This window comes from Gigantopelta aegis, chromosome 8 (genome assembly GCF_016097555.1).
Source record: "Gigantopelta aegis isolate Gae_Host chromosome 8, Gae_host_genome, whole genome shotgun sequence".
Classification (NCBI taxonomy): domain Eukaryota; kingdom Metazoa; phylum Mollusca; class Gastropoda; order Neomphalida; family Peltospiridae; genus Gigantopelta; species Gigantopelta aegis.
In genome coordinates this window covers 57,209,744-57,236,072 of record NC_054706.1, presented here as the reverse complement: position 1 = coordinate 57,236,072, position 26,329 = coordinate 57,209,744, and the positions used below count along the sequence as shown (strand labels likewise).

Genomic DNA, 26,329 nt, shown 5'->3' with positions numbered 1-26,329 from the left:
TTTTCAATATTTTTGCTCTCACCAGCACGAATCGGAAAGAGAGAAACTGTATGTTCCGGGGGAATATTTAACATGGATTTATGTAGATCTATACAAAAATACTATTATCAATTAATTCTATGTTTTGACCAGAAAGTTAATTATTGATAATCCACCAATTTACAGAATATTGTATTCATACCAAATACATCCATTTTATGAATCCAAACTGGTGTACACATACAATTAGTATTGTGTCAAAGAATTGTTCAAATACAATATGTGCTGCTAAAATCTTTTATTCATTAACAGATACAGGTATCAAACATGTATTGGAATATATAAACCAACATTTCTCCAGTGAAGGATATATGGTAGCCCCACTTCCATGGCTAGTAATATTCAACGTTGGGCTAGTAAATAACTACTATTGCCATGCCCAATGGCATTTTTTGGGTTAAATGTTGCAGTTAAGTCTATTTTGTAAATATGAATATCCTGCCCCAACCACTCAATGTTAGTGTTTTTAGACTTTAGGTGACATATTTGATTATTACTGTTATTTAGTAAAATTGTATTAACTTTCAAGTAAAGTAGGGCTAGTAAATTTATAAAATCACTGATCCCATGGCTAGTGGATTTTATAAACATTGTAGAAGCCCTGAGGATATAATCGATAAAGATACATAATACAAGATAAAACTTGGGTTGGGGGAATTCAAATCAATTGTGTCGTTGAGATTTTTGCTACTGTCAATCATCAACAGTTTAATTATTTATATTAATATACATTGTTGACGGTTTGGCATATCAGATAATGATGAACAGAAAGAAGAAACTGTCCAAAAACTATAATTTCTTTACTGACTGGGGTTTATATTTTGAATTCGAATTAAATCAGATTATCATAAAAATACCAACAAAAGGCAAAATATAATATATTATCTAAAAATATATGTATTCAGGAATGAAATGAAATGGAATGAAATATACGTGTTACACATCCAAATGTTTTCTTTTGGATACAATACGTTCGACTGGCACCATAATTTTAAACTGGAAATGTTTGTTACCAATATTTTTGTCACCAACACGTAAGTATATAAAAAGTATTAACCCACCAGGACGTTTATAAGTATGTATAATGCCTAACAAAACAAATACGACTGTTTTGAATTGAAAAATTCTTCTTTTTTGCAATTTTTTAAATTAGCGGGAAAAAAAGTTCGTTACAGAAAGATTGGATACTATAAAATATGAAACAAAATTCGTTAAGGACCAACTCTTTTGTAGCAAACCACGTGTTACTAACACTTTCACTATTGAAAGAAAGATATGGCTGTAAGGAATAAAGAGCGTTTCTGCACATTTTTAATAAAACTCCAGTTAAATACATTTTATGTATGACTTGTTTATTATGTGCCAGAATGCGCTTTTAATACTAGTTAATTTAGATTATATGCGGTAAAAGAAATCATAGACCGTATATTTATGCTATTTTAAAGTCTATCCAGATTAAAATTTACTTGTTTACAGCATGGAAATGTTCGTTAAATTTGGTATATTTAAAAAAAAATGTATTTGATAAATCTGAGATCGCTGTATTTTAATTAGTTTCAATATAAAATGTTCGAAGTATATTTATACAGAGAAATGAAATTTTTTGGAAAAAATGCGTCACATTTTGTATTTGTAATTACTTGTTTAAAATAGACGTCATGACGAAGAATGATTTTTAAGTTTAGTGGTTATAAGTTTTGTAGTTTCATCATCATCATCATCATCATTCATATATATACGTCACAATTTCTTGTAGTAAAATCATTATGATTTGCGATTTTAGTCCTCCCAAAAATCAACAACTTACTTTCGTAAAAGTAAGTTGTTGATTTTTGGGAGGACTAAAATCGCAAATCATAATGTTAACATGGTAACTGACAATTTAGAATCGATAATTCAAAATATCTAGTTACAAAAACATTTTATGCTCCATTTTTTCCAACATGCGGTCTTGAGGGCCGTTCGGCAATAACATACATGTAATGCAAAAAGTTGTATTTGTATACACACTCCTCGACGTAACCGCCAAGCAAGAAGAGAAGTAGAACGGATTATGTTCCAACCAAATGGAGAACAATTAAGAACACACTGCTAAAATGAGAAGATGTTTGTTTACATTATCTCAGAGTTTCAGTTATGATTGGAAATTGTTTGTTGACTTATTGTTTCATGTTTTAATGATCATTATATTGTCAAATAGGCCTATGTAGATATTCTTTCGAATTGCCATTTTAGCAGTTTGTTAAAGTAACTGGTTAATTGAAATATTTTAAAGGAAAGATTGGTAACTTTAATAATGTTTTTGGTTACCTATTTACAATAACACTAATTTGAACCTTTTAATAAATACACAAAATCATACATGGATAAAATGTTTCACTAACATATGTTAGTGTGATCTTCAATATAAATCAATATAGAGAACTGGCAAGGCTGTGCGTTTAAACAAGAGGTACGTAACGAATCTTTTGTATGTTGTTTAAATACCCCAACATTGTCGTTTATGATATTTTAGTTTGTTTTTAGCATTGCTATAGCTGTGTGTACATTTTTTATTTTCCCAAAGTTAACTGAAATATAAACTGGTTTTGATATAATATTATGAAAGATCTATTACATTTAACATTCGAACCGGCCTCGGTGGCGTCGTGGTTAGGCCATCGGTTTACAGGCTGGTAGGTACTGGGTTCGGATCCCAGTCGAGGCATGGGATTTTTAATCCAGATACCGACTCCAAACCCTGAGTGAGTGCTCCGCAAGGCTCAATGGGTAGGTGTAAACCACTTGCACCGACCCATGATCCATAACTGGTTCAACAAAGGCCATGGTTTGTGCTATCCTGCCTGTGGGAAGCGCAAATAAAAGATCCATTGCTGCCTGTCGTAAAAGAGTAGCCTATGTGGCGACAACGGGTTTCCTCTAAAAAAACCAGTGTCAGAATGATCATATGTTTAACGTCCAATAGCCGATGATAGGATAAAAAATCAATGTGCTCTAGTGGCGTCGTTAAATAAAACAAACTTTACTCTTCTTTTTTTTTTGACCTTCGACATCTAAGTAAATTGAAAAAAAAACCTCAATACATCACCTACACTATTACAGATGCGTTCGGATATAATCATGTTTCCCTCAGATTAGAAGTAGTAATCAATATTACTTATTATTTTTGTTTTACAAATTGAAATAGTATGGTGTTTCTTTTCTGAACAAGTTTTACGATGTCTTGTATGTTCATCTTCACTAGAAAATGTCAACCGCAGATGACATTTCATGCAAAATCATTCTGTACATTACAGCTGTGTTCAAGCATATTGACTTCGACTTCTCAACAAGTTTCAATGTACTTATATTTTGCCAGTTTATTAAAAAAAAATCTTTAAGTGTAACGGGCATTTCATATGCACTAAAACAATCGAAAGGCCAGTCATTTTCAACAACGTCTCCAGTGAAAAGTAGATTTATATTCCTCATATGCTGTTAATTATATAACTATCATCATTTTCTGATTTAGAACACCTTTATTTTACAAAAAAAAAATGATAGTGAAATGCACTGGTTTATTGAGAATGAGTGTTCATCGAAAGAGAAAAAGGGGAGCTACATCTTAATTTCGAAACATTGCTTTTAAATAGGTCCTAAATCATGGAGTCACTTGCATTCATTTGGTTTCAGGGAGAGATATTAATAAATATAAATGGCAAAACAGCTGTAAAATATCACAACTTATTATTTTCATCAACAGTAATACCAGTTCTACATGAATAAATAGTTTATTCTTACAATACAAACATTATATTTGCCCATTTGTTTTCCAATTATCTTATTTCACGACTCTGCCATTTCTTCTCTATTTGTGTTAGTACTTAACATCGACACTGTATATTCCTAACGATCGACAAATAATATCTCCAGAATTCATTTTCACAAATATTGACGAGATGTATTGATTCATGTATGCTCATAATTGTTTAATAAAAGTTACAGTTTGTTTTTGTTTAATGACATCACTAGAGCACGTTGGTTTGTTTATCATCGGCTATTGGATGTCAAACATTTGGTAATTTCGACATATACATGTAAACCTAATCTTAGAGAGGAAACCTGCTGCATTTTTCTACTAGTAGCACAGGATCTTTTATATGCACCATCCCACAGACAAGGTGGCACATACCATGGCCTTTGATATATACCAATCATGGTGCACTGGCTTGAATGAGAATGGGCCCAGGGATCGATCCCAGACCGACCGTGCATCAGACCAGCGCTTTACCACTGGGCTACGTCCTGCCGCTGAATATTTAATAATAAGCCAAAATACAAAGTTATCTCTACAGTTTGCAAATGTGTTCGTTAATGCGGATATCTAGTTTACGAAACCAGACGGTTACTGTCCAAAAACAAAGTGTAAAAAAGTAACGACAATTTGCTTCACTCAACCGGACGTAATTTCTTACAACAATTCTTTTAATTAGAAACAAAATATAACTTGCACCATGTTCTTTTAACCATGTTCATTCAACCATGTTCATTCAACCATGGTCAGTAAAAACCAGGTAACAATTAGCATGTGACAAAATGGCCACACAAATCTCACACCTCTGTGTATGTTTAATTTTTTTAGAGGAGCACCATGAGTGGCGGGCACCGCGGTTTGACCGACGGGGGCGGATTGGATGTGTGTGTGTGTGGGGGGGGGGGGGGGTATACCACCGGAAGTTAGGGGATAGGACGCTTAGGCGTAGGCGGTTTCGGCCGTAGGGAGAGTTAGATATGTCCGGGGGCTGCTTCCCACCTCTCCTTGGCCGGCCTCCGGCCGGCCACACTAAGGTTACCAATACGAGTGCTGCACCTCCCTTCAACCACTTAATAATTCCTGTGATGGGAACCCCAGCCTTTCCTACCAACCTCCCCTTCCTCCTCCAGTAGGGCTAATATTAAAATTATATTGTTTTAATTTAGACTGCCCGATCTAGAATGCGCCTACATTATTAAATAAGGAATAGATATAAAATATCATGTTAGGACTGCGCACTAAAATTAGTAAAAGCCCTATATATATTTTTGGCTGTAAAGTTCAAAATTGTCCTATATATTTCTGTCCCGGACCAGATAACTGGCTATCCAGAGATCGGGCCCGGGAAAGACATGCTTGAAACCCTAGTGGTATATAAGCATGCAAATAAATATTGGAATGGAATGAAAGAATTTTTTTTTTTTTGTTAAAACATTATTTAAAATTTAATATACATGTATAGAATAATCAACAGATCTGATCAATATTTTGGGAATATAAATAAATTATTATGTTGCTTAATTACTTTTATTGGTTTACCAATCAAGGTAAATATAAGTTTACAGGTACGATTCAGTACTCCGGAAATGCGTTAATCCAGATATGTATATGTATGTGTATGTGTATGTGTATGTGTATGTGTATATGTGTATGTATGTATGTGCATACAATTTGTTTCTTACAGTACACTTTTTATTTCTGGTTTGAGTATTAGTGGAAATGTGAACTTGGCTCTTGTCAATCATCTAATCTTGATTTTTTTAATGGGTTGTTTTCTGTTAAAAATTAGGAAAGATATATATGATAAACATACCCTTTGTGTGTGTTTGTTTTCTTCTTGTTACCTTTCAAACCTTTCCCACTAAAACTGGAATTGCGCTTTCGTTTTTTTAAAACGCTATATATCCATTTGAATTTAATAGCAATAATATTTGTCAGTTAAAATGGCACTTTTTAAGCAGACCCCCCAACAAAAACAACCCCCAAAACCCAACAAACCACCAGCGTAAGCGTTTCAAATGTTACAAGCGGGGTACAAAAATGTCACATTGTGCATTATGTAATTGTTGAACAACCCCCAATACTGATAGACATGAGTATAATATTACTTTTATAGCATTAGGCTTCTATATTAATTGGCTGAATAATTATTTTCATCAATAAAAGTTAAAGTTTGTTTGGTGTAATATTTAACACCACAAGAACACATTGAATGATTCATATTTGGCTATTGGATGTCAAACAATCGGTCATTCTGAGGAATCGCGACATTTTCCCATTATTTTCACTTTTATATGTTCTCTCACAGACAGAACGGCACATACCACAGCCTTTGATATACCAGTCGGTGGCGGCTCCAGAAAATCCATTTAGGGGGAAGGGGGCCAGTGACATGAGGTGGAATGCCAAGGGAACTTTGGGTGAGGTTTGGATGGGGATCGTTAAATAATGAAAATTAATATATAATAAAATTATTACTATCGCCCCCCCCCCCCCCACCCCACACCCCAGATCCGCCTCTGGTACTAATCAGGACTGGAAAACAAAATCAATGGGTTCACCGAGGAGATTCCATGCTACGACCCAAGCACATCAAGCAAGGCTCACCAACTGAGCTAAACCCCGCCCCTTTTCATTACCAGCCACAAGGAGCGACACGAACACAGAGAAAAAATAGAAGGAAAAAACCCCGCAGTTTTCGAGTTAAATATGTTTACGGGGGACGGATCCCCTGATCCTACCCCCCCCCCCCCCGGGTCGGCCACCATCCCGAGAAGAAAAAATAAGGGGGGGGGGGGGGGAAGAAAGAAAAAAACCCAGAAATATTTAAATGACATTAACAAGCGTTAATTGTACTGTAAGTACCATTAAATACTCACCGCTCGACGGTCTATACGAACTGGTATCCATCGCCTGAGTTTTGCGAACAGCTTGTGTTGACTAGTAACATGACACAATCCACACAGGGAAATAGAATCCAGGAGCTAATACAGTGTATTGATTATAGAATCGCTGTCATTGTGACATTGCCGAACTACCGACTATAACCATATCATGAAATTGTGTTTACCATCATTGAAAACATTCAAAGAGTTCGAGTCTGTTGAAACCGAAAACATAACATAAACGTAAAGATTCCTTACTTGTATGCCTTCAGTCCTTCCTTTCCTTTATTTTAAAACCTAGGAATTAATACTTTGAAGCGACATCTCGACCGCACTGCAAATTTACGTCTCGTATATAGCCTCGTTTTGAAATGCTATTACCAGGTAACGTCGATGCTAACTAGGTTAGTTGTACACGGAACTTAACCAGGAAGTAAACAGACAGAAAAGACAGAAACGTTTTATTTAACGACGCACTCAACACATTTTATTTACGGTTATATGGCGTCAGACATATGGTTAAGGACCACATAGATATTAAGAGAGGAAACCCGCTGTCGCCACTTCTTCGATTAGCAGCAAGGGATCTTTTATATGTACCATCCCACAGACAGGGTAGTACATACCACGGCCTTTGATATACTAGTCGTGGTGCACTGGCTGGAAAGAGAAATAGCGCAATGGGGCCACCGACGAGGATCGATCTCACACCGACCGCGCGCAATACCACTGGGCTACGTCCCGCTTCAGGAAGTAAACACGTTAAAGTAACATACAAATGGGGGAAAACAAAACAGAACATCCAAACAAAACTAAAGTAACAAAGAAAAGAAATGAAAAACAAAGTGAAAAATAAGAATTGTTTTTACAAAAATCATATAGGCTTAAATCTGGCGCGTGTGCAAGGGAGGGTTTCTGAGGTAGAAACACCTCCCTGCTCAAGCAAATGTATATTTTTTTATCAGTATATTTTCTGGGGGAACATGACTCGACCTCTCAATAAACTTCGCTCACCACAGTCTAGACCCCTCCATGCCAACATTCCTGCGCATATATACTGAACAAAAAAGAAACTTCCGATTTGTACATATAGTATTTGTTGTGTTGAAGAATTCATTGTGTAATGAAATTATATAGGTAGTATTAGCCTTGAACTGTATTATCAGGATTCATGAATTTTATCGATTATTTTTGCACTGTTAATCGTCGACAACGTGAAATTCAATTTGCACGTGCATGCATGGTTCGACATGTCCCGTGTAGTATTCGGTCAATTTGTTTTACTTGTTTTACTGACATTGTTGTCAAGTGAACGAAAACGCTTCAAAATTTGTAAACAAAATAACGTTTCTTACATTGTAGCATTTTTAGTATGCCAAGAATACCCAATAATTTACGCGAACGGGCGATTGGCATGCTTGATGCTGGCATGTCGATAGAAGACGTTGCAAGGCATGTTGGGAGTTCTAGTCGAGCGATACGAAATCTTCGCGTAAGATTTCGAACGACAGGAAGCACCAACGACTTGCCATGTCGTGGACGTCCGCGTGTTACAACGCGTGGTCAAGACCGCTATATCATGAACACGCATTTGCGCAATCGATTCCAAACTGCTACTGCTACTGCTGCTAACACACCTGGGCTTCATAATAACCGAGTCAGTGGGCAAACTGTTCGTAATCGTCTGCGGGAGAACGGTTTACATGCACGACGTCCTTACGTCGGATGCGTTTTAACGCAACGCCATCGTCTAAATCGTGTTAATTGGGCACGTGTACACACTCGTTGGATACGGCGACGCTGGAATACCGTTCTTTTTTCGGATGAATCCAGATTTTCTTTACAACGTGGTGATTGCAGGGTGCGCGTCTACCGTAGGAGAAATGAACGCTATGCTGACTGTTGTCTTCTTGAACGAGATCGTTTCGGGGGTGGGGGTTGTGTCATGGTCTGGGCAGCCATTGCCCATGGTTATCGTTCACCACTAGTCGTCATTGATGGCAGTTTAAATGCTCAACGTTACCGCGATGACATTCTCGCTCATCACGTCATTTCTCTGTTCCATAACAACGCCAACATCTCGATTTTTCAGCATGATAATGTCACCTCCCATACAGCTAGAGACACTGTAAATGTTCTTAGGACAAATAACATTGATTTCATTGATGACTGACCCGCTAAAAGTCCTGATCTCAACCCCATCGAGTATGTCTGGGATAGTCTGGACAGACAATTGAGGCATCGTCCCAACCCACCCGCTAACGTCAACGAACTTCGTCAAGCGCTCATTCAGGAATGGAACAATATTCCACAGGCAGAAATCAACACTTTAGTCAATTCTATGCGCCTGCGATGCACTGCAGTGGTCAATTCAAGAGGTGGTCATACCCGTTATTAAGTGGGTGGGGTTTTTTTTAACCCCTACCACACTTGGTCAAAATTTCTCCCAGTTTCTGTTAACCTATGGCCAAACGATACATCATGGAACACTCTTTAAACGCATATATAACAATTATTCCCCCGGTTTGTTTTCATCAAGTTATGTTCAAGCAAATTTAGCGGAAGTTTCTTATTTTGTTCAGTATATATATATATATATATATATATATATATATATATATATATATATATATAGTATTTAAAACATTATTGTTTTTTATGTGTTTACGAATGAATACTGTACATACATGTATACATGTGATGTGTCCGTCTCTCTCTCTCTCTCTCTCTCTCTCTCTCTCTCTCTCTCTCTCTCTCTCTCTCTCTCTCTCTCTGTGTGTGTGGGGGGGGGGGTATTCATATTTGTTAGGGTTATTTTTCGTTCAAGCCAATGTTTCATAGCTGGTCGGTGGGATGTTGTATATATTATAGATACACAAAAGATCCATTGCAGCTAATCATCGACCTCGGTGGTGTCGTGGTTAAAGGAAACATGTCACGTAAACCATATTTGGCACCAACCATGTACAATTAATTATAAATTGAATCACCTAAAAAAATTTTTTATAAAAAATTAATTACTTAAAATATCTCCATAAAAGAACCCCAGATACGAGCTCTTAGCGGAAATTGCCGATCTTTAATGAGCAAGGCGATCACGTGGTCCGTGACGTCAGAGACGAGACGCTTGATCTGAAAAGCCTTACACTTAGCATTAGTCGGTACCGCTCACAAAGAATCCAAGACTAGCAGAGCTTACCAAAAAAAATGAATGTTCGTTCGCAAAACATTTTGCCATATCAGTTTGAGCCGTTGGTAAATGAAGAAAGACACATATTTATTAACAACAGTGATACGGAAGAAGAAACGGATAGCGAGTCGGAGGGTGGAGACACCGATGGTGCCAGGCCCATACCAGACGGCAGATTTGGCGATCTTGGCTGGTAAGTTGTGGACGGTAATGACTATTAGTAGGATTACCTACCTTTTGTTTGTACCGCTTGTACGCGATTTTTGTATTACGTTTGTCATTTATTATACTTCTTTTATTTCTGTTGAAGTTGAAAATTAAATGAATACGCGACATCAGCGTCGGTTGTCAGAACCTTCAAACGGTGTCCGACCACGTATACGGTATAGGGCCTAAGTTATATAAGTTATACTGTTATAGGACAATTGTTTTTTAAATTGCACACAACAATAGTATTTTTGTTAGTCCCAAAACATTTACTTTTGTTCTTACGTGAACCCAAATTGAAATTATTTACAATTTAAATTTTTCTGAAAGAAAGCCTTTTCCCCACCCCATCGTTTGTTGCTTTTGTTAGTTTTTATTTTATTTTTAAATCATATATACATGTATTCAGTGTCTCTCTCCCCCCCCCCCCCCCCCCAATATAAAATATATAAAATTTGGGGTGGGGAGAGGGAGGCCATGCCCCACCCCATTCTTATCAAACCTTTTTTTTTTTTTAAAGTAAGTTAGTTGTTTTTTAACGACACCACTAGAGCACATTGATTTATTAATCATCAGCTAGCCTATTGGATATCAAACATATGGTCATTTTTTTTACAGTTATTAAGGCAGAGCCGGAATATAGACCTTGGGTTGGGTCTGGGCACTTCAGGTTCGGGGGCCCCTCACCATGCAAATTAAATTACATGACAAATAAAAAAAAAAAATCCCATTAGTAGCAAGTGAACTTTGTGTACCAACCCACAAACAGGATAGCACATACTACAGTCCTTGATATACGAGTCATGGTGTACTGGATGGAAAGAAAGAAGTGTTTTATTCAACATATTTTATTTACGGTTATATGACGTCAGACATTGGTTAAGGATGGATGGAAAGAGAAGTAGTCCAATGGGCAATCCTAAACCGACAGTGCATGAGACCAGTGGGTTATGTCCCACCCATTTTTACAAATAATTACACACATACATATTGTAGGTCCCCTCCCCACTCCAATATAAAATCCTGGCCAGTTTGCATCAATTTGAATGTCCTTTTTTTTCTTTTCTTTTTTTCTTCAAATTAAACATTCACAATATAACACTAATTTGCCCTGCTAACACATTTCATAATTTTCTGGCACAATGCCCCCAAACCCCTTTAGAGATTTCAGTCCCTTTGGAAACTCGGATCATTTGCCATCTGAAAACTCACGAATCCTTTTTAAAATGTTGTAATGACTGGATCCACCTCTGTGCTGTAATATCGGTGCTCATTTTACTTTTGAGTGCTCAAACAGCTTGTGGGTATGGAGTATTAAGTTAGTTTTGAGTGCTTACCCGAGAATCAAACCACCTCAGTGTACCCACCAAAAATGGTGACATTGTTTAATTTACTTCAATTGCCGAAGAAGCAAATTCAAAGAATACTAGTACCTCAAGATGTTTGCAGGCATTTCTGGTTTTCAGTAGGTCATGATAAAATAATAATAACAAATGATGATAAAATAATAATTTATTATTTGGACATGTATATAAATATTAATTACCCCCCCCCCCCCCCCACACACACACACACACAACACGCGTAATTAACTAAGGGCTGTTCCATGAAAGATGGAGGGTGTCCGGTTTTAGATACCCACCACCCACAAAATAAATATGCTTAAATCATGTATGCATAGAAAATTATACATCACCAGGTGTAAAATAGTTATTGTGCTCTCCCACCTGTTGGATCAATTGTGGAACATCCCTAAAGAATTAATATCATATTCCTATGAAGTCTGGGCTTTAGATTGCAACGAAGCTAAGGTGATAAATGCTTTACTCCAAATAAGTATACCCAACATAAACATGCTCAGATTAAGTACAACATGCCGGCCCTTCAGTAATTGAAATAACATTACAGTATTATAAGACCTTGATGTACTTTGAAAAAAAAAATCCCTGTTGTGTCCAAATTAGAGATATCTAAAGCCCTGTCAACTATTTTCTTCATGGGGTAGGGGAAGTGACCAGATTTGTACAAATACAAGCTATTAATAACTACATTCATCCTTGTTCGTCCAGATAAAGTGTTTCATATGTACATGTACTCATTTCACAAACATTTTTTATCAAATCAAAAATAAAAGCCAGCCTTTTTTCTTGGTAGGTTTGATTTTCCAGAAACATACAATTTCTTTTCAAGGCCTTCCATAAGTATTTTACAATAAATAATAATAAAAAACCAACACACATTACAAATAAAAACATTAAAAAATATATACATCTACTATTTATCAATAACGGGGTGTTTTTTTAATCGTAAAAGGGATTATGGTATATTAATATTATCAAGTCATTGTTACAAAATGCTGCTTACAACTTGCTCATATTATTTATTTTTCAACATCCAATGTGTTTCTGATCTTCTCAGTGTATGTAGTACCTATTATGTACTTAATAAAACTAGGGTCTGCTGTCTTTGTGGAGAAAAAAGTTGGAAAGAAAAGTAGGTCAGTTACTTTTAATAAATATTCATGACATCTTTAAGAATACAATCCATTTCCTTCACTTTTGGTTAATAAATACATGTTTGTTTCAGGTGTGACTGTGGTAATTGTGCCTTGATGGCCACTGTAGAAGAATGCCTATGTTGTATGGAGGTGCCAGCAGCTAGATACAAGGCCGACATGGCAGATGATGAGTGTGTGTCACAGCACGAGGGATTTATTGTAAACTGCCTCAACATGCATGTCTTGGAGTTGGCCATGTTGGACTATGTTCGTATGGACGGACCACTCGATGACAATGATCCCATTCACGAGTAAGAAGAATAATCTGATTCAATTTACATAATTGTATCCATTTGACACAGTAAAAATTAATGGTCAAATGCAGCATAGTAGACCCTGGCATAGTTTAGCATACAATTTCATCTTTTTTAATGCATTTCCTAGAATAGCTCTATTGTACATATAAAAATATAAAGTCATGTGATATTATTTAAATGCCAATATTTTCAAGGTACATGTGCCCTCACAAAATGACCTTTATTTAATAAACAATTAAACATGGTCACGTTTTAGTTTCTAAAGATAATTATTAGAACAACAATCATCTGATGCAAACACATTGAAACAGTAATGTTTCCATAAAATATGCATGATGTATTGAATATTTACAATTTCTTTGCTGTTTCTTCCTTTACAGGACATACAGATATGTTGCTTATAGACGATTTGCGAGATGGATTGGTCAAAGAAATCGCCGTGTGCTTCCTGCATGTGTTGTTGTGAAGATTAGAGACAGTTTCCCATCAGAAATCTACACCGGCTTTCAATATGCTAGACCATAAATAAATTAATAAAAATGTTCATAACACTATAATATCTTGTTTTGGTCATCACTTGATATTCATCACATAAACAGCTTATCAAATAGCATTGAATCGTGATCTGTGTCTTTGCACAGCTTCTGTTTTCTCCACTCTGTAATAGTCATTTGTTAAGAATCCAGGCATGCTTGACATTGTCTGCTTGACATCTGTTCTTGCAACTCCGTAATTATCCAGCTGGTATCGCCTTTGCATTAAAGATTCCATCAGTGTATCCACATACTCTGAAAATGAAGTTTAAAAATATGAAAACATATAAAATGAAGCAACAGGCATTATACTGTTGATTAGTTCTTCCTTGTAATATAATAATGGTATATTTGAGCACACCTCCGACATTTTATACTATAGCTACTAGTATTCTGTGTCGAAGATCTAATAATCTTGGGAGGAACCTGTAACTATCACAAAGGCTACATTTATTATTTATCATCTGCAGCAGGTACTTTATATGCAATTTCACATATGTGAGATAGTAAACAGTACAGTATGTGGCAAATAGACATACAGCATTTGTCTGAATGGGGAATAACACTGGTTGAGGTAAATACTCTACTATCTCACCCTGAATCTATAATATATATGTAGTTTAATGTACCAAATATTATTACTGTGCAGTGTTTACTTACTGTAGCTAGAGGATTCCTTCACAGCTTTTATGACCGCATCCTTTCCTTTCTTTGCTTTGGGATAAACCAATCGCCAACATAGATTGCCATCCTTTGTTACGACTTGAGCTTTATTTCCATTCGTTATAATGGAAAGCAGCAAGATGCAGTCTGAAAATTAAATGTATATTGTATATCAACAACCATATTGGAGAACATCTGATATTTGTATCATGTATGGCTATTTGTTACCTATTGGAGAATGGTATTGGGCGTTCTCATTATGCGATTAGTTGCACAACTTGTCGTATGCAATCAAACCGTACTGTGCGAATACCTAAATCAGAACGACTACAGTCTTGTATGTTCTGATTATTGTAGGGCTGACACTTGGGTGTGACCCATCTCTTAACGAGAATGCTGCTTTACGGTTTACAGAGAAGTGAGAGATATTTGCTATTATTACCCCAGAGGTCACTCGTAGCAGGAAATATTTTTCATATTTTCTCAGTGAGAAATATTCTGCATTGGTTTAACGAACAGTATTATTGGATAATTTGACGCTTCCAAACCAATGACCTTGTTGGTACTAAATATGACATCACGATTTGGCAAACACAAAATGACGTCATGTAGTTTAAAGAGTGCGTTTATGTCTTTGTATTTGGTTTTAAACTTATAATAAAATGTAATTTTAATGCAATTCATTGTAGATTTTGTATGAATGTGATTAAATTACAAAGCTATAGCAATTCTCAGAACAGTGCGTAAAGTGGTTTACATCGTTTCTATACAGGTTGGCCTTCGTGCATGTGCGTCTATTTACATATGCTACTCTTTGAATAAATAAAATGTCGATAAAAACACTTGCCCAAACAAACTTGCACATACTAGTAAGACATTTTGACATACACTAGCATGGGGAAAACATGTTAAGTTAGCAAATACTACTGAATTACATTCCGATCATTATTTTAAGCAGGGGTGGGATGTAGCCCTGTTGGATCAATCTCCGTCAGAGGGCCCATTGGGCTATCCTTCGTTCCATCCAGTATACCATGACTAGTATATCAAAGGATGTGGGATATTGCATATAAAAGATCCCTTGCTACTAATGGAAAAATGTAGCGTTTTTTCTTTCTAAGACTATATGTCAAAACTACCAAATGTTTGACATCCAGTTGCCAATGATTAATAATTCAATTGCTCTAGTGGTGTCGTTAAACAAAACAAACCTTAATTTTATTTTTAGCAATATAATACTAACATCCCAAATTATTTAAAAGAAAATATTGACATCTGTCATTCAAATAATATACGACTACTAAACATTTTCTAAACTAAAGATAATCAACAAAGATAATTATCTGGGTATACTTTACCTAGCTTTCATAGCAGAAATGAAGAAATGGGTACTTTTTGGGGCGAAGTGATTTACAACATTGTGATACACCTCTAGTGATGATGTCTGGTGCAGTGGAGATAAATGTGGAATGTCCTTTAGCAGATATGGGCTGTTGATGATAGCCTTGACCAACTTATGGGATCTTGATCCTGAAAATATAAACATATTTATAATGAAACTCAGAATTTACATAAAGCCGCCAAATGCAGAGATTTTACAAATTTAATATTGTTTATTCTTTTCTTTTGCAATACTTATCTAAAATTTGAAAGACATGATACAGAACAGTATAGCATAAATTATTACTCTGATATTTGAAGTGCTGGGAATTAGTTGGAATTTCATAATCAATAATCCGTTAAAATCAGTATGTATACACTAACCAATCAACTTTGATTATAATTGATCATTGGAATATCGCTAAATATATTTATATAAACACTAGGTTTTAAACATAAAACAAACAAAAAATTGACTTGCCAGCTGTGAGCCACACTCTCTCAGTGTTGCAGGTTTCATGTTCGCAGGCAGCAAATTTCGCCCCATGGCCGGTGTGAACATTAATTACATGGTTTGAAACAGACCTCCATTTCGCCAGCTTCATGTCTTTGTCATCGCTGCTTGTTCCCGATACCCAATACATATGATTGGAAATGGAATGTATCCATGGAATAATGTCTTCACATCTTTTCTTTTTAGAGGCAGCTTCAAGTTTCTTCTTAACACCTGTATGAAAAATACAAATTGTTATCAGGGAAGATGTGGTTTTTAAAATATATATTATCAACAGTTGCAAATCAAAAGAAAAGAAACTATTATTTGACATTTTTTACAATTGTGTACCAATCTCTAGACTTAAATAGCAAATGAAGATGTGATAGAAAATGTTCCCTGGTTATTTCCTGAATTATGTACTTTTATTTGTATACATATGCTCACAAGATGGAGGGGGGGGGGGGGGGGGAAGAGATCAGTAGCCACCCAAGGAGGTCTTAAAATTTTGTTTAATGACACCACTAGAGCACATTGATTTATTAATCATCGGCTACTAGATGTCAAACATTTGGTAATTCTAGTTTTAGAAAGAAAACCCTAAACAATGTGGCAGTGGACAGGGTGGGACCTGCATACCTACCCTCATCATAAATGCTGCTGGATGATAAAGTAGACACATTTCTATTTTTCAGCACATAATAATATCTTGTTTGATTTATTTTCTTAAATACATGTCCATTTTATAACTATTGGATGCAATTAATTTGTAAAACCAGTAACTAAACTAACCTTTAGCCATGTGCCAAACATCAAAATAATGCCTGGTCTGGCCTTCTTTCTCTCTCATGTACTTTTTCACCTGGACATGGCGATCAGTGACCAGTTCTAGTGCATGACAGCCAAACTTCTTAATATGTTCCAATGACCTCTTCAACCCCTCCAATTCCATATTCTGTGAATTTTTTACTTCATTTACCTTAAAGTAAAAATTAATAAGATATATAATTGTACAAAAAAGCACAAACACACTTAAAAAATTATAACATATATAGGAATACCTGTAAATTTTGATCATATCAAATGTTTTGTAAGCCATACAGTAACCAGTCATTTCGTACCATAGTCATTTCATACCCAATTTTACCATTTCGTACCATAGTTATTTGCTCATTTTGGAACCAAGTCATTTCGTACCGTGTCTGTTTGGTCATTTCGTACCTTGGTCATTTTGCACCTCAATCATTTATTGTGCAGCTGACAAAAATAAAATACTGGGTACAAAATGACCAAACATTATGGTACGGGATAAAAGGTATGAAATGACCAAAGCACTATCGTACGAAACGACTATGGTACGAAATGGATGGTACGAAATGACTAGTAACCAGCCACACACACACCAAATAGTAATACTATATAAATGCACGCCAATTTACTGATAAATCAGTATTTATAAGCACTTCATAATTTTTGTTTTAATAGTTAGTACTCCGCTGTGCTATCACTCGAACTTGACCCACAGTATAAAAAAGAAAATATTAATTGCTAAAGGAAAATGATGATTACAGTAAATCATATCAGACCTTGTGGGGACTTATCACTCTCATGCACATCACTCCCCCGGGATTAGTTCTATAGTTCCCCATAGCATATCAATTTATATGATAATATATCAATATGGTTATCTTAAATGGTATGATATCAATATGGTTATTTTAAATCATATTATATCAATATGGTTATCTTAAATGGCTCTCCATGATGTAACTTAGGGGAGTAAGTAATCACACCCTTCAAATTATAGATGAAAAAAATAACAATGCTAAATAATATCTTTTACCTGTACTAACTGAACATCAAGGACAAGTTTTCTTTCCAGATCCATTAAGGTGTAGCTACCATATTTGGCACAGTGTCCTGGAGAATCACACCGAGCATCACCACCCAAAGAGAGATCTGCACCTGACAAAGTTGTCATCAGGTCATTTTGATACTTTGCCCAACACTTCTCTATACAAGGTATCAAATAGCACGACTGGATTCTGTAGTATGTCCTTACAGAGATACATGGTATTTTCATATGGTTGAATAAAGTTATCACATTTGATGGACTACTTCCACTGAACAAAATACCACCAGAAATAAACAAATTTGCCCATGGGAGTTTTTTATAATTCTTTTGACTCTGCCATGTGTAACAATGGCCATTGGCACATTCTTGCGTTACAGTCACCATGAAACCGATCTGGTTCTTTACAGTAGCTGTACAGATCCCACTGCACAGTCGACAAACTGACATTAAGTCAGCAAGTGCATTCTCGGCAATCAAATATTGTCTCTCGTCATTTGGCAATGAATTTGAATTAAGAATGTATGACTGTATATCTGGTTCTTCTTCGTCAAATTCAGAATCATCTTCACAAGATTCATCAAACAGAGGGACATAATCTGGGTCATCGCTATCATCATCACTGTCGTCATCATCATCACCACTGTCTTCAAGATCACTGCATTTATCTGCATGTATCTGATCATTATCAGGTTTTAATAAATCACACTGAATACCCACTGAAACAGTGGTTGGGCAGTGTTGAACACAAAAATCCTTTATTTTTGGTTTGACTTGGATCCTTCTTGTTCTCTGTTGTGGTTTATTTACAAGTTTCTGTTCCTGCTGCCTTTTCACTGTTGGATTCCATTTGGGGATTGCATTTAAATCGGGTACAGGATCCTCACACAATACTGATGGACTCTGAACAAAAGTATCACATACAGCAGGGGCATCTTTTGGTAATGGTGTTTTTTTATTACCACCATCAAGATTACTTTCACTGGCATAGGTCTCGATGTTTATTTCCTGAAGAACCTGAAAATAAAAATACATTTGTGAGCAAAATCAGAGGATGCATTGAAAACTAAATAAATTCAGATTAACTGGAATTAATTTGTAATTATGAACACAATAGCATCTGCAGTATTAATGATATTTAATTTCCAATAATGGGGATCACAAAAGGGTGTGAGTGTGCATGCATTTTGTTAAAGTACAAAGCTAAGAGACATCTTTTAATGTTGCTATTTTAAATATACTTAACACACCTGGTCCCACTGCACCTGTGATTTTAATTATCACCTATGTGTGAAGTGAATTCATTGCCCTTAGGATAAGATGCATAGAGACAAATCCTTTTGTTACTGAATACAAAGCATTCATGCTTCTTGAAGTGACACCACACATCTACAGGTACATGCACCAGCAGACAGTTTATTGCCCCTAATTAGTAATTTAATCCCTTGCTATCTACATTTTTGTAGTTCTTTGTTTGGATTATCTCTGTGTGTGTGTGGAAGTACAAAGCTAACAGACATCTAAGAGACATAAACACACACACACATGTAACTGGTTTTTAAAAGAATACATCAAATCTTTAAAAAATAGTTTTTATCTAAATTTGCATTCTGAATAAAGTTCTGATGATCTTCATTTCAAACTAAATAATGATTTGCATGAAATAGTGTGGCATGAAGTAATATATGTGTATGTGCATGAGTATTTATATAGTATATATGCATGTGTACCAGGCAGAGGGTCACACCGGAACAAATTTCTGTTCAGCAAATGTTCAGATATATGTGTAGTATTCTGTTGAAAATTAATTTTTAACTGCTTATTTAATGATTATTTTATTACTAATATTAGCCCGAAACAAAATGTTGTACATAGCCACCATGTATAAAAATTAGCAATATGTGCTAATTTGGCAATGAAGAGGGTGAACTCTGGCCAGGGTTAAAATAAAAAGTAAAATATGGCCAAAAAACAAATGTCCTGCTAAGAACAAATATGGCTTGCTGGAAATAAGACAGGGCATTGGATGGCTTTGGGATAGTGTGGAAAATTAGGACCTGTGGGATTTATTTTAGAGCATTAAGGAATTAAAATATAACACTATTAACAGAATCATAAGCTAAATAGCAAATGAGTTAATTGTAAAATAATGTCTTTTGTAAATAGACATGCACATTTTTGGGTGGTTTTAACAAGTGAATTTCTATTTCACCTGCTATATCATACATGTAGGTCTATAAATTGGATAGCTTTTCACAGGCCACTATTTTGAGCCCTGTCTACATACCATGATATCCATGTCATAAACCCATGTGATAATTTAGTTTATTAACCCGATTAATAATGGTATGCAAATCTGCAAGGTCTTGAGGTAATTTGTTACTGTGGATGGGTCATTTGCTTATGAGCCAACAAGGCCTGTATACCTGAGCGTAATGTTTTCAAAGATTCGTTTAAAACGTGTGACGTCAAACTAATTTGTGCTAATCGTGATGATGTCATATTACCGATGGTGGCGGCTTTAGTACTATGATTTACAAAAAAAAAAAAAAAAATGTAATTTTTGGAGTGTTATAGGATAAATAGAATTCAGTACTCATGTTTTTTAATATGTTAAATATCAACCTCGTCTAGTTAATCGGTATTTGTCTCGGTAGAGCCTCGACAAATACCGATTAACATAGACTCGGTTCATATTTTCCACATTAAAAAACACTTGTGACGAATCCTCTATATATTATTGTTTAACAATATTATAATTATACACTGTCTTTATTTAGTAAACTATTATTAGCGTGACAGTCCTCTTTGTGGGGATGAAATCTCCAGTAAAGGATATCTTTGCAAGTGGCAATCCTCCTATAAATGAGGCACTGGATAGAGATTCATGGAATCATCGACTATATTATATATGGGTCATTCCATGGTAATGATTTAAGCCAGGATGTGACATTCTGACTCTTATGATCTCCTTCACTAAAAATCCTTTTTAAATTGAAATGCAGTTTTATCATTTATAGACTCATTACATATGGTATCAGGTCGTTTCGCCCTTATTCCCAATCGCCCCGTGTCGTTTCGCCCACATACTGGGTCGTTTCGCCCTCATGTTTAAATGTTTGTGAATGATGAATAAATTTGTTTACGTGACTCTAGTTGCAAATCAGATATAGGTTATCAATTTGTAACCCTTTATGAACCATAAACACCATTTATATATTATTACATTTTGTGTGTTTTTCTTCTAATTAGGTCCATTTGCTTCAGTTTACATTAAAAAAGTCATTAAAAAGATATGTTTAAAAAAAAAATTGTTGTATGCTATATATGGCATTTTTGTTAAAATAATGCGTATTTTGTTATTAAAATGTTTTAAAATAAAGCATATTTTGTGGGGGTTTTAAAAAGATTTTGTGAGAATATACTCATTTTGGGTACAAACTAAGAGTTCCCCTTAAAAAATCACATACAGATGTAATCATTGAGCGAGTCTATTGTTTGTTTAATTAGCAGCTCGGAGAAACTGAAAGTACAAGAGAATCTTGCAGGGTATTATCTGCTTAATTAGCAGTTAAAAGAATCTGAAGGGATATTTACTCCTGGTACAATATAGCCTTGCAGGGGATTGTCTGCTTAATTAGCAGGTCATCCTTAGCATGAGTAGCCTATGTGATTACTTGAATTTGGGCCTCTTTGGGCCTTTTCTTGATCTCGAATAGAATCGGTATTAAACAAATATATCTTTGTAGTATAATGAGTAATTAAGGTAGGAGCAATTTATTGTAGTTGTCCACATTTTGTTTCGGACCACCCCAATACATAGGGGCGAAACGACTCATAATGGAGGACGAAACGACTCATTCTAAGGGCGAAATGACTCAGGGCGAACGGGAATAAGGGCGAAACGACTCGGGGGCGAATAAGAATAAGGGCGAAATGACCCGGATTCATTACATATAGTAGTATAAGCATGTCAGGCCTAATTTCATTTTTCGTATACAAAAAAAAAAAGACTTATAAAGTGAAAAGTAAAATGTGCCAGGATGTGACAAAAATGGACATCACTTTTTTAACACTGCAGTTATTTCCAAAACTCTACTCTCCTGGTAGAATGTTTGCTTATTGAAATACACTGTTTAATACAATATCCAGTCTATTTCTAAATGCCATATAGCAAATTACTAAAAAAATATCCTGTATGATGTAATATTTACTTTTTAAAATTTCAGTACGAGCCAGGACGTGACATTTTGTCCAGTTCACTTAAACAACTAATAAATGATATGTATATCAAATACTACTGATGAAACAATGTTAATTTATGAAACCAATTATATTTACTGGTTTTAAGTGTTTTCATTATCAAAATAAGTTCATAAAATCCTAATTAATTGAACTGTCGAGCAAAAATAAACTTCTCATACAATATTCATATAATATAGTTTTATAACCAGTAACCATACCAGTTGTCAACAACATCGTTATCCTGAAGTTGCTAAGTCTGGTGATTTTTGTCTTATCTTTACAATACATGTACAAACTAAACAGACGAAGTATAGGTATTACTTTTTCGTTGGCTGCAGCATCAACTTTTGCATTTAGCTCAACACTGATTGTACAAATGTAGCTACATTTCTCATAAATTATATGTCCTGCATCAGTAAAGCTGCATTTATAGTTCTATCTATGAATGTTCATCCCAGTGCATGTCAAAATTTATTATTTAAAAATTTTAATTAAATTTTTTGAAGTTTAATTTTTTTTAATGTTTAAAAAAAAAAATTAACATTCATTGAGATGGATATATATCTACAGATGCACTATTAATGACACTGAATAAGTTTATGGTAGGGTAGGCAAGACATTTAATTCTGTAGAATTATTGTTTGCAATTTATTATATATTTTTAGATAATATATTATATTTTTGCCTTTTGTTGGTATTTTTATGATAATCTGATTTAATTCGAATTCAAAATATAAACCCCAGTCAGTAAAGAAATTATAGTTTTTGGACAGTTTCTTCTTTCTGTTCATCATTATCTGATATGCCAAACCGTCAACAATGTATATTAATATAAATAATTAAACTGTTGATGATTGACAGTAGCAAAAATCTCAACGACACAATTGATTTGAATTCCCCCAACCCAAGTTTTATCTTGTATTATGTATCTTTATCGATTATATCCTCAGGGCTTCTACAATGTTTATAAAATCCACTAGCCATGGGATCAGTGATTTTATAAATTTACTAGCCCTACTTTACTTGAAAGTTAATACAATTTTACTAAATAACAGTAATAATCAAATATGTCACCTAAAGTCTAAAAACACTAACATTGAGGGTTGGGGCAGGATATTCATATTTACAAAATAGACTTAACTGCAACATTTAACCCAAAAAATGCCATTGGGCATGGCAATAGTAGTTATTTACTAGCCCAACGTTGAATATTACTAGCCATGGAAGTGGGGCTACCATATATCCTTCACTGGAGAAATGTTGGTTTATATATTCCAATACATGTTTGATACCTGTATCTGTTAATGAATAAAAGATTTTAGCAGCACATATTGTATTTGAACAATTCTTTGACACAATACTAATTGTATGTGTACACCAGTTTGGATTCATAAAATGGATGTATTTGGTATGAATACAATATTCTGTAAATTGGTGGATTATCAATAATTAACTTTCTGGTCAAAACATAGAATTAATTGATAATAGTATTTTTGTATAGATCTACATAAATCCATGTTAAATATTCCCCCGGAACATACAGTTTCTCTCTTTCCGATTCGTGCTGGTGAGAGCAAAAATATTGAAAATAAAAGTAATTTCTTTTAGGTACACGTGCATTATCTAGTCCGTTAAGAGGGAAGGTAACCCTAATATTTATAAGTATTATGTGTCAAAGGAAAGTCCTAAAATTATCAAATTACTGTGTAATTATTGATAATGAAAAAAACCAAACACTTCTATTGGAAGTTGGGATGGAAGTATTTCGACATGCACAAGAAAATGAAATGAACAGATAAACTTACCTCAGCTCGTCTTCGTTTAGCATATGCCCCTCGTGATGTTTTTGGCGTCTTTGGCTCTTCTGGTGCTAGTAATAGGTGAACATCAGGGATAGCTGTTACAAATAATTTTGCTCTAGCATTACGATATCCGTAACTTTCTTTCGTTGCTGGAAAAGTCTCGTAATTTGAAGGTGAAAAATGTACGGAACACAAAGTACTATACGGCGTTGGTGTCCAATCTTTTCTTTTACAATAAAATATCCACGCCTTTCTTCGAATACAATCCTTTGGAAAACCGAAAAAAGATAATCCCGATCCTTTAAACTGTTTATTTTGACACCCAAAGGCCGCACAGTACGGCATTGTTGGGCTCTGAAAAGATCATACGCCCCTTACTCCATATATAAACAATGAAAGAGTATAGCGGCTCTGACGTCACTTCCGGTTTTTTCCGAAAGCTTACGGAAAAATATGCATAAATCATACTTTGATACTGATCGGTGTAATTTCTTCGTTTTAAGATAACTACACGCATTTTATTGTTATAAACTTATTTGTATATTATTTTTATATCATTTTGTTTTTAAAATGAGCTATAATGTGGTTACGTGTCATGTTTCCTTTAACCAACATTCGAATATGGGTCATTCTATAGAAATTGTCACTTTTATGTCCCTGCACAATTTCGTTTTTCTTTATATATAGAAAACTAAGTTTGTTGTCTTTAAAGATACCTTATTAATAATATCATCCTGTCATAGCATTTTTTTTCTCTCTGGTAATCAGCTTTGATAGATATTTTATTCGAGATTAGTGTACAATGTCATTGGTGTTCCTAGCATAACACTATACATAACATACACTGTTAAAACATATAACAGAAGACATATCACTGAATATCTTTAATACATACTGATGGCTGACTTACTCACTAAAGAAAGAATCTTGTAAATATTTTCCGTATTCAAAAGATGGTGGGCAATATAAGCTAATCCATGGAGTTTTATGTCATTGGTTATTGGTGTTACTGTATATACTTATGAGAAAACAAAAGAAACTAAATAGTATCTGGATGAAACATTCCACCTATAAATATCGGCCATCAAACTTATTTGTCAAAAACAGCAGACATATATACAGTTGTGAATAGTTTTGTTTAAATATTATGAATGTGTTGTCAAAATATAAAAGTATGTTTATTCATTGTCATTGGTGTTTACAATCGTATTGGTTAATAATTTTAAGAAATTTTCTGTATGTTATGATAGACATCGTATGTCTGCTACAACATGCACTTTTTCAGTTTTCTCAACTGGTTTTTTTTTTTAGAGAGCATGAATTATTTATGCACTTATTTGATTGGTGTTACCTGTCATTGGTGTTACCAGGTACTGAGTAACACTAATGACCATTAGTAACACCAATGACAATGCGTTTTAATCAGATGCCGTTTTCCTCGCTTTGCATATTTTTGAAGATGATTTGAAAATTAAAGGGACTTGTGCAGCATCATAGTTGCATAATGGTACTTTGGGTAAAATAAATGTTTTATTAGAATGTAAAGAGTATATCTTCAATGTCCCTAATTGCGTTATGCTTGGTTCGCGAAATTAACATCCGATTTGTTGTCGTCTGCTTGCCGTTCATTTGTGGGGGTTTTCTACACAGTTAGTGAAGATTTCCGTTAACAATAAAGTTCAGACAAGTAAGTATTTAAATACAAACTTTACAAACCCCTAAAACCATTAGGTTTTCTATAATCCGTCCCATCCTTCTACAATTTAGGTGGTTTTTGTTAATAATTGATGTAAGAAGACAAGTAAAAGTGTTTTGGAAATAAAAAATAAAAATTACTATTTTTGTGTTCAATTTACAAACCAATCGGCTGAGAAATAAATAACATGTAGTAAATTTCATAGTATGAAAAAAAGACGTTCCCTGTGGAACCGACTATGAGTCGTATTTGTTTATTCCTTAAAGTTAGGCCTACCGATATCGGGCCCACTTAATTGACTCGTAGAAATTGACTTATAATGGAGGAAGATGATTAAAATTCGGTGGATGTCACATGACATACGTGCTAGATCAACAAGGCCAAATCATTTAATGTTTATGACTTTTAAGCCCCCTATTGTTAGAATTTGTTTTCAGTTATTATATATTCGATCTGCGAAAGGTATGCTACATTTTTGTGTCTGACTGTAGTAAATAGTGGATAAATAATCGATTCGTAACAATTATTGTAAATAGTTGTATAAATTCTGTTAGAATCAACTCATTAGAAAAGTGATATTTTACAGTCTATAGTATGAACGTAATGTCAATAGATCTAAACTGACATCAAGTTTTAGCGATGGGTGTTGGTAAAACGTGGACCGTACCGGAACGCTGGACAAACTGATTTATATATATATATATATATATATATATATATATATATATATATATATA

The 26,329-nt window shown here is 34.7% G+C and overlaps 2 protein-coding genes across 3 annotated transcripts; one reads left to right on the top strand and one right to left on the bottom strand.

Moving 5' to 3' along the window:
- Positions 1-9,712: 9,712 nt before the first annotated feature.
- Positions 9,713-13,482, top strand: LOC121378581 (P2X purinoceptor 7-like). Of its 2 annotated transcripts, none has more exons than XM_041506830.1 (3): positions 9,713-10,100; positions 12,701-12,922; positions 13,318-13,482. In XM_041506830.1, the coding sequence occupies exons 1-3, from the start codon at positions 9,925-9,927 to the stop codon at positions 13,451-13,453; spliced, it is 534 nt and encodes a 177-aa protein (XP_041362764.1). In that variant the 5' UTR covers positions 9,713-9,924; the 3' UTR covers positions 13,454-13,482. The 2 variants fall into 2 exon arrangements, with proteins under 2 accessions (XP_041362764.1, XP_041362763.1); XM_041506829.1 differs by having other exon boundaries at positions 9,724-10,100; positions 13,309-13,482.
- Positions 13,483-14,243: 761 nt separating this feature from the next.
- LOC121379739 lies at positions 14,244-24,486 on the bottom strand (the record flags this gene model as incomplete). Its single annotated transcript, XM_041508388.1, has 6 exons — positions 23,900-24,486; positions 17,841-18,866; positions 16,790-16,976; positions 15,986-16,231; positions 15,483-15,654; positions 14,244-14,271 (listed from the first exon to the last, which is right to left on the bottom strand). Coding segments are annotated over exons 1-6 (2,001 nt in total), but the record flags the coding sequence as incomplete, so codon positions are not given.
- Positions 24,487-26,329: the final 1,843 nt, after the last annotated feature.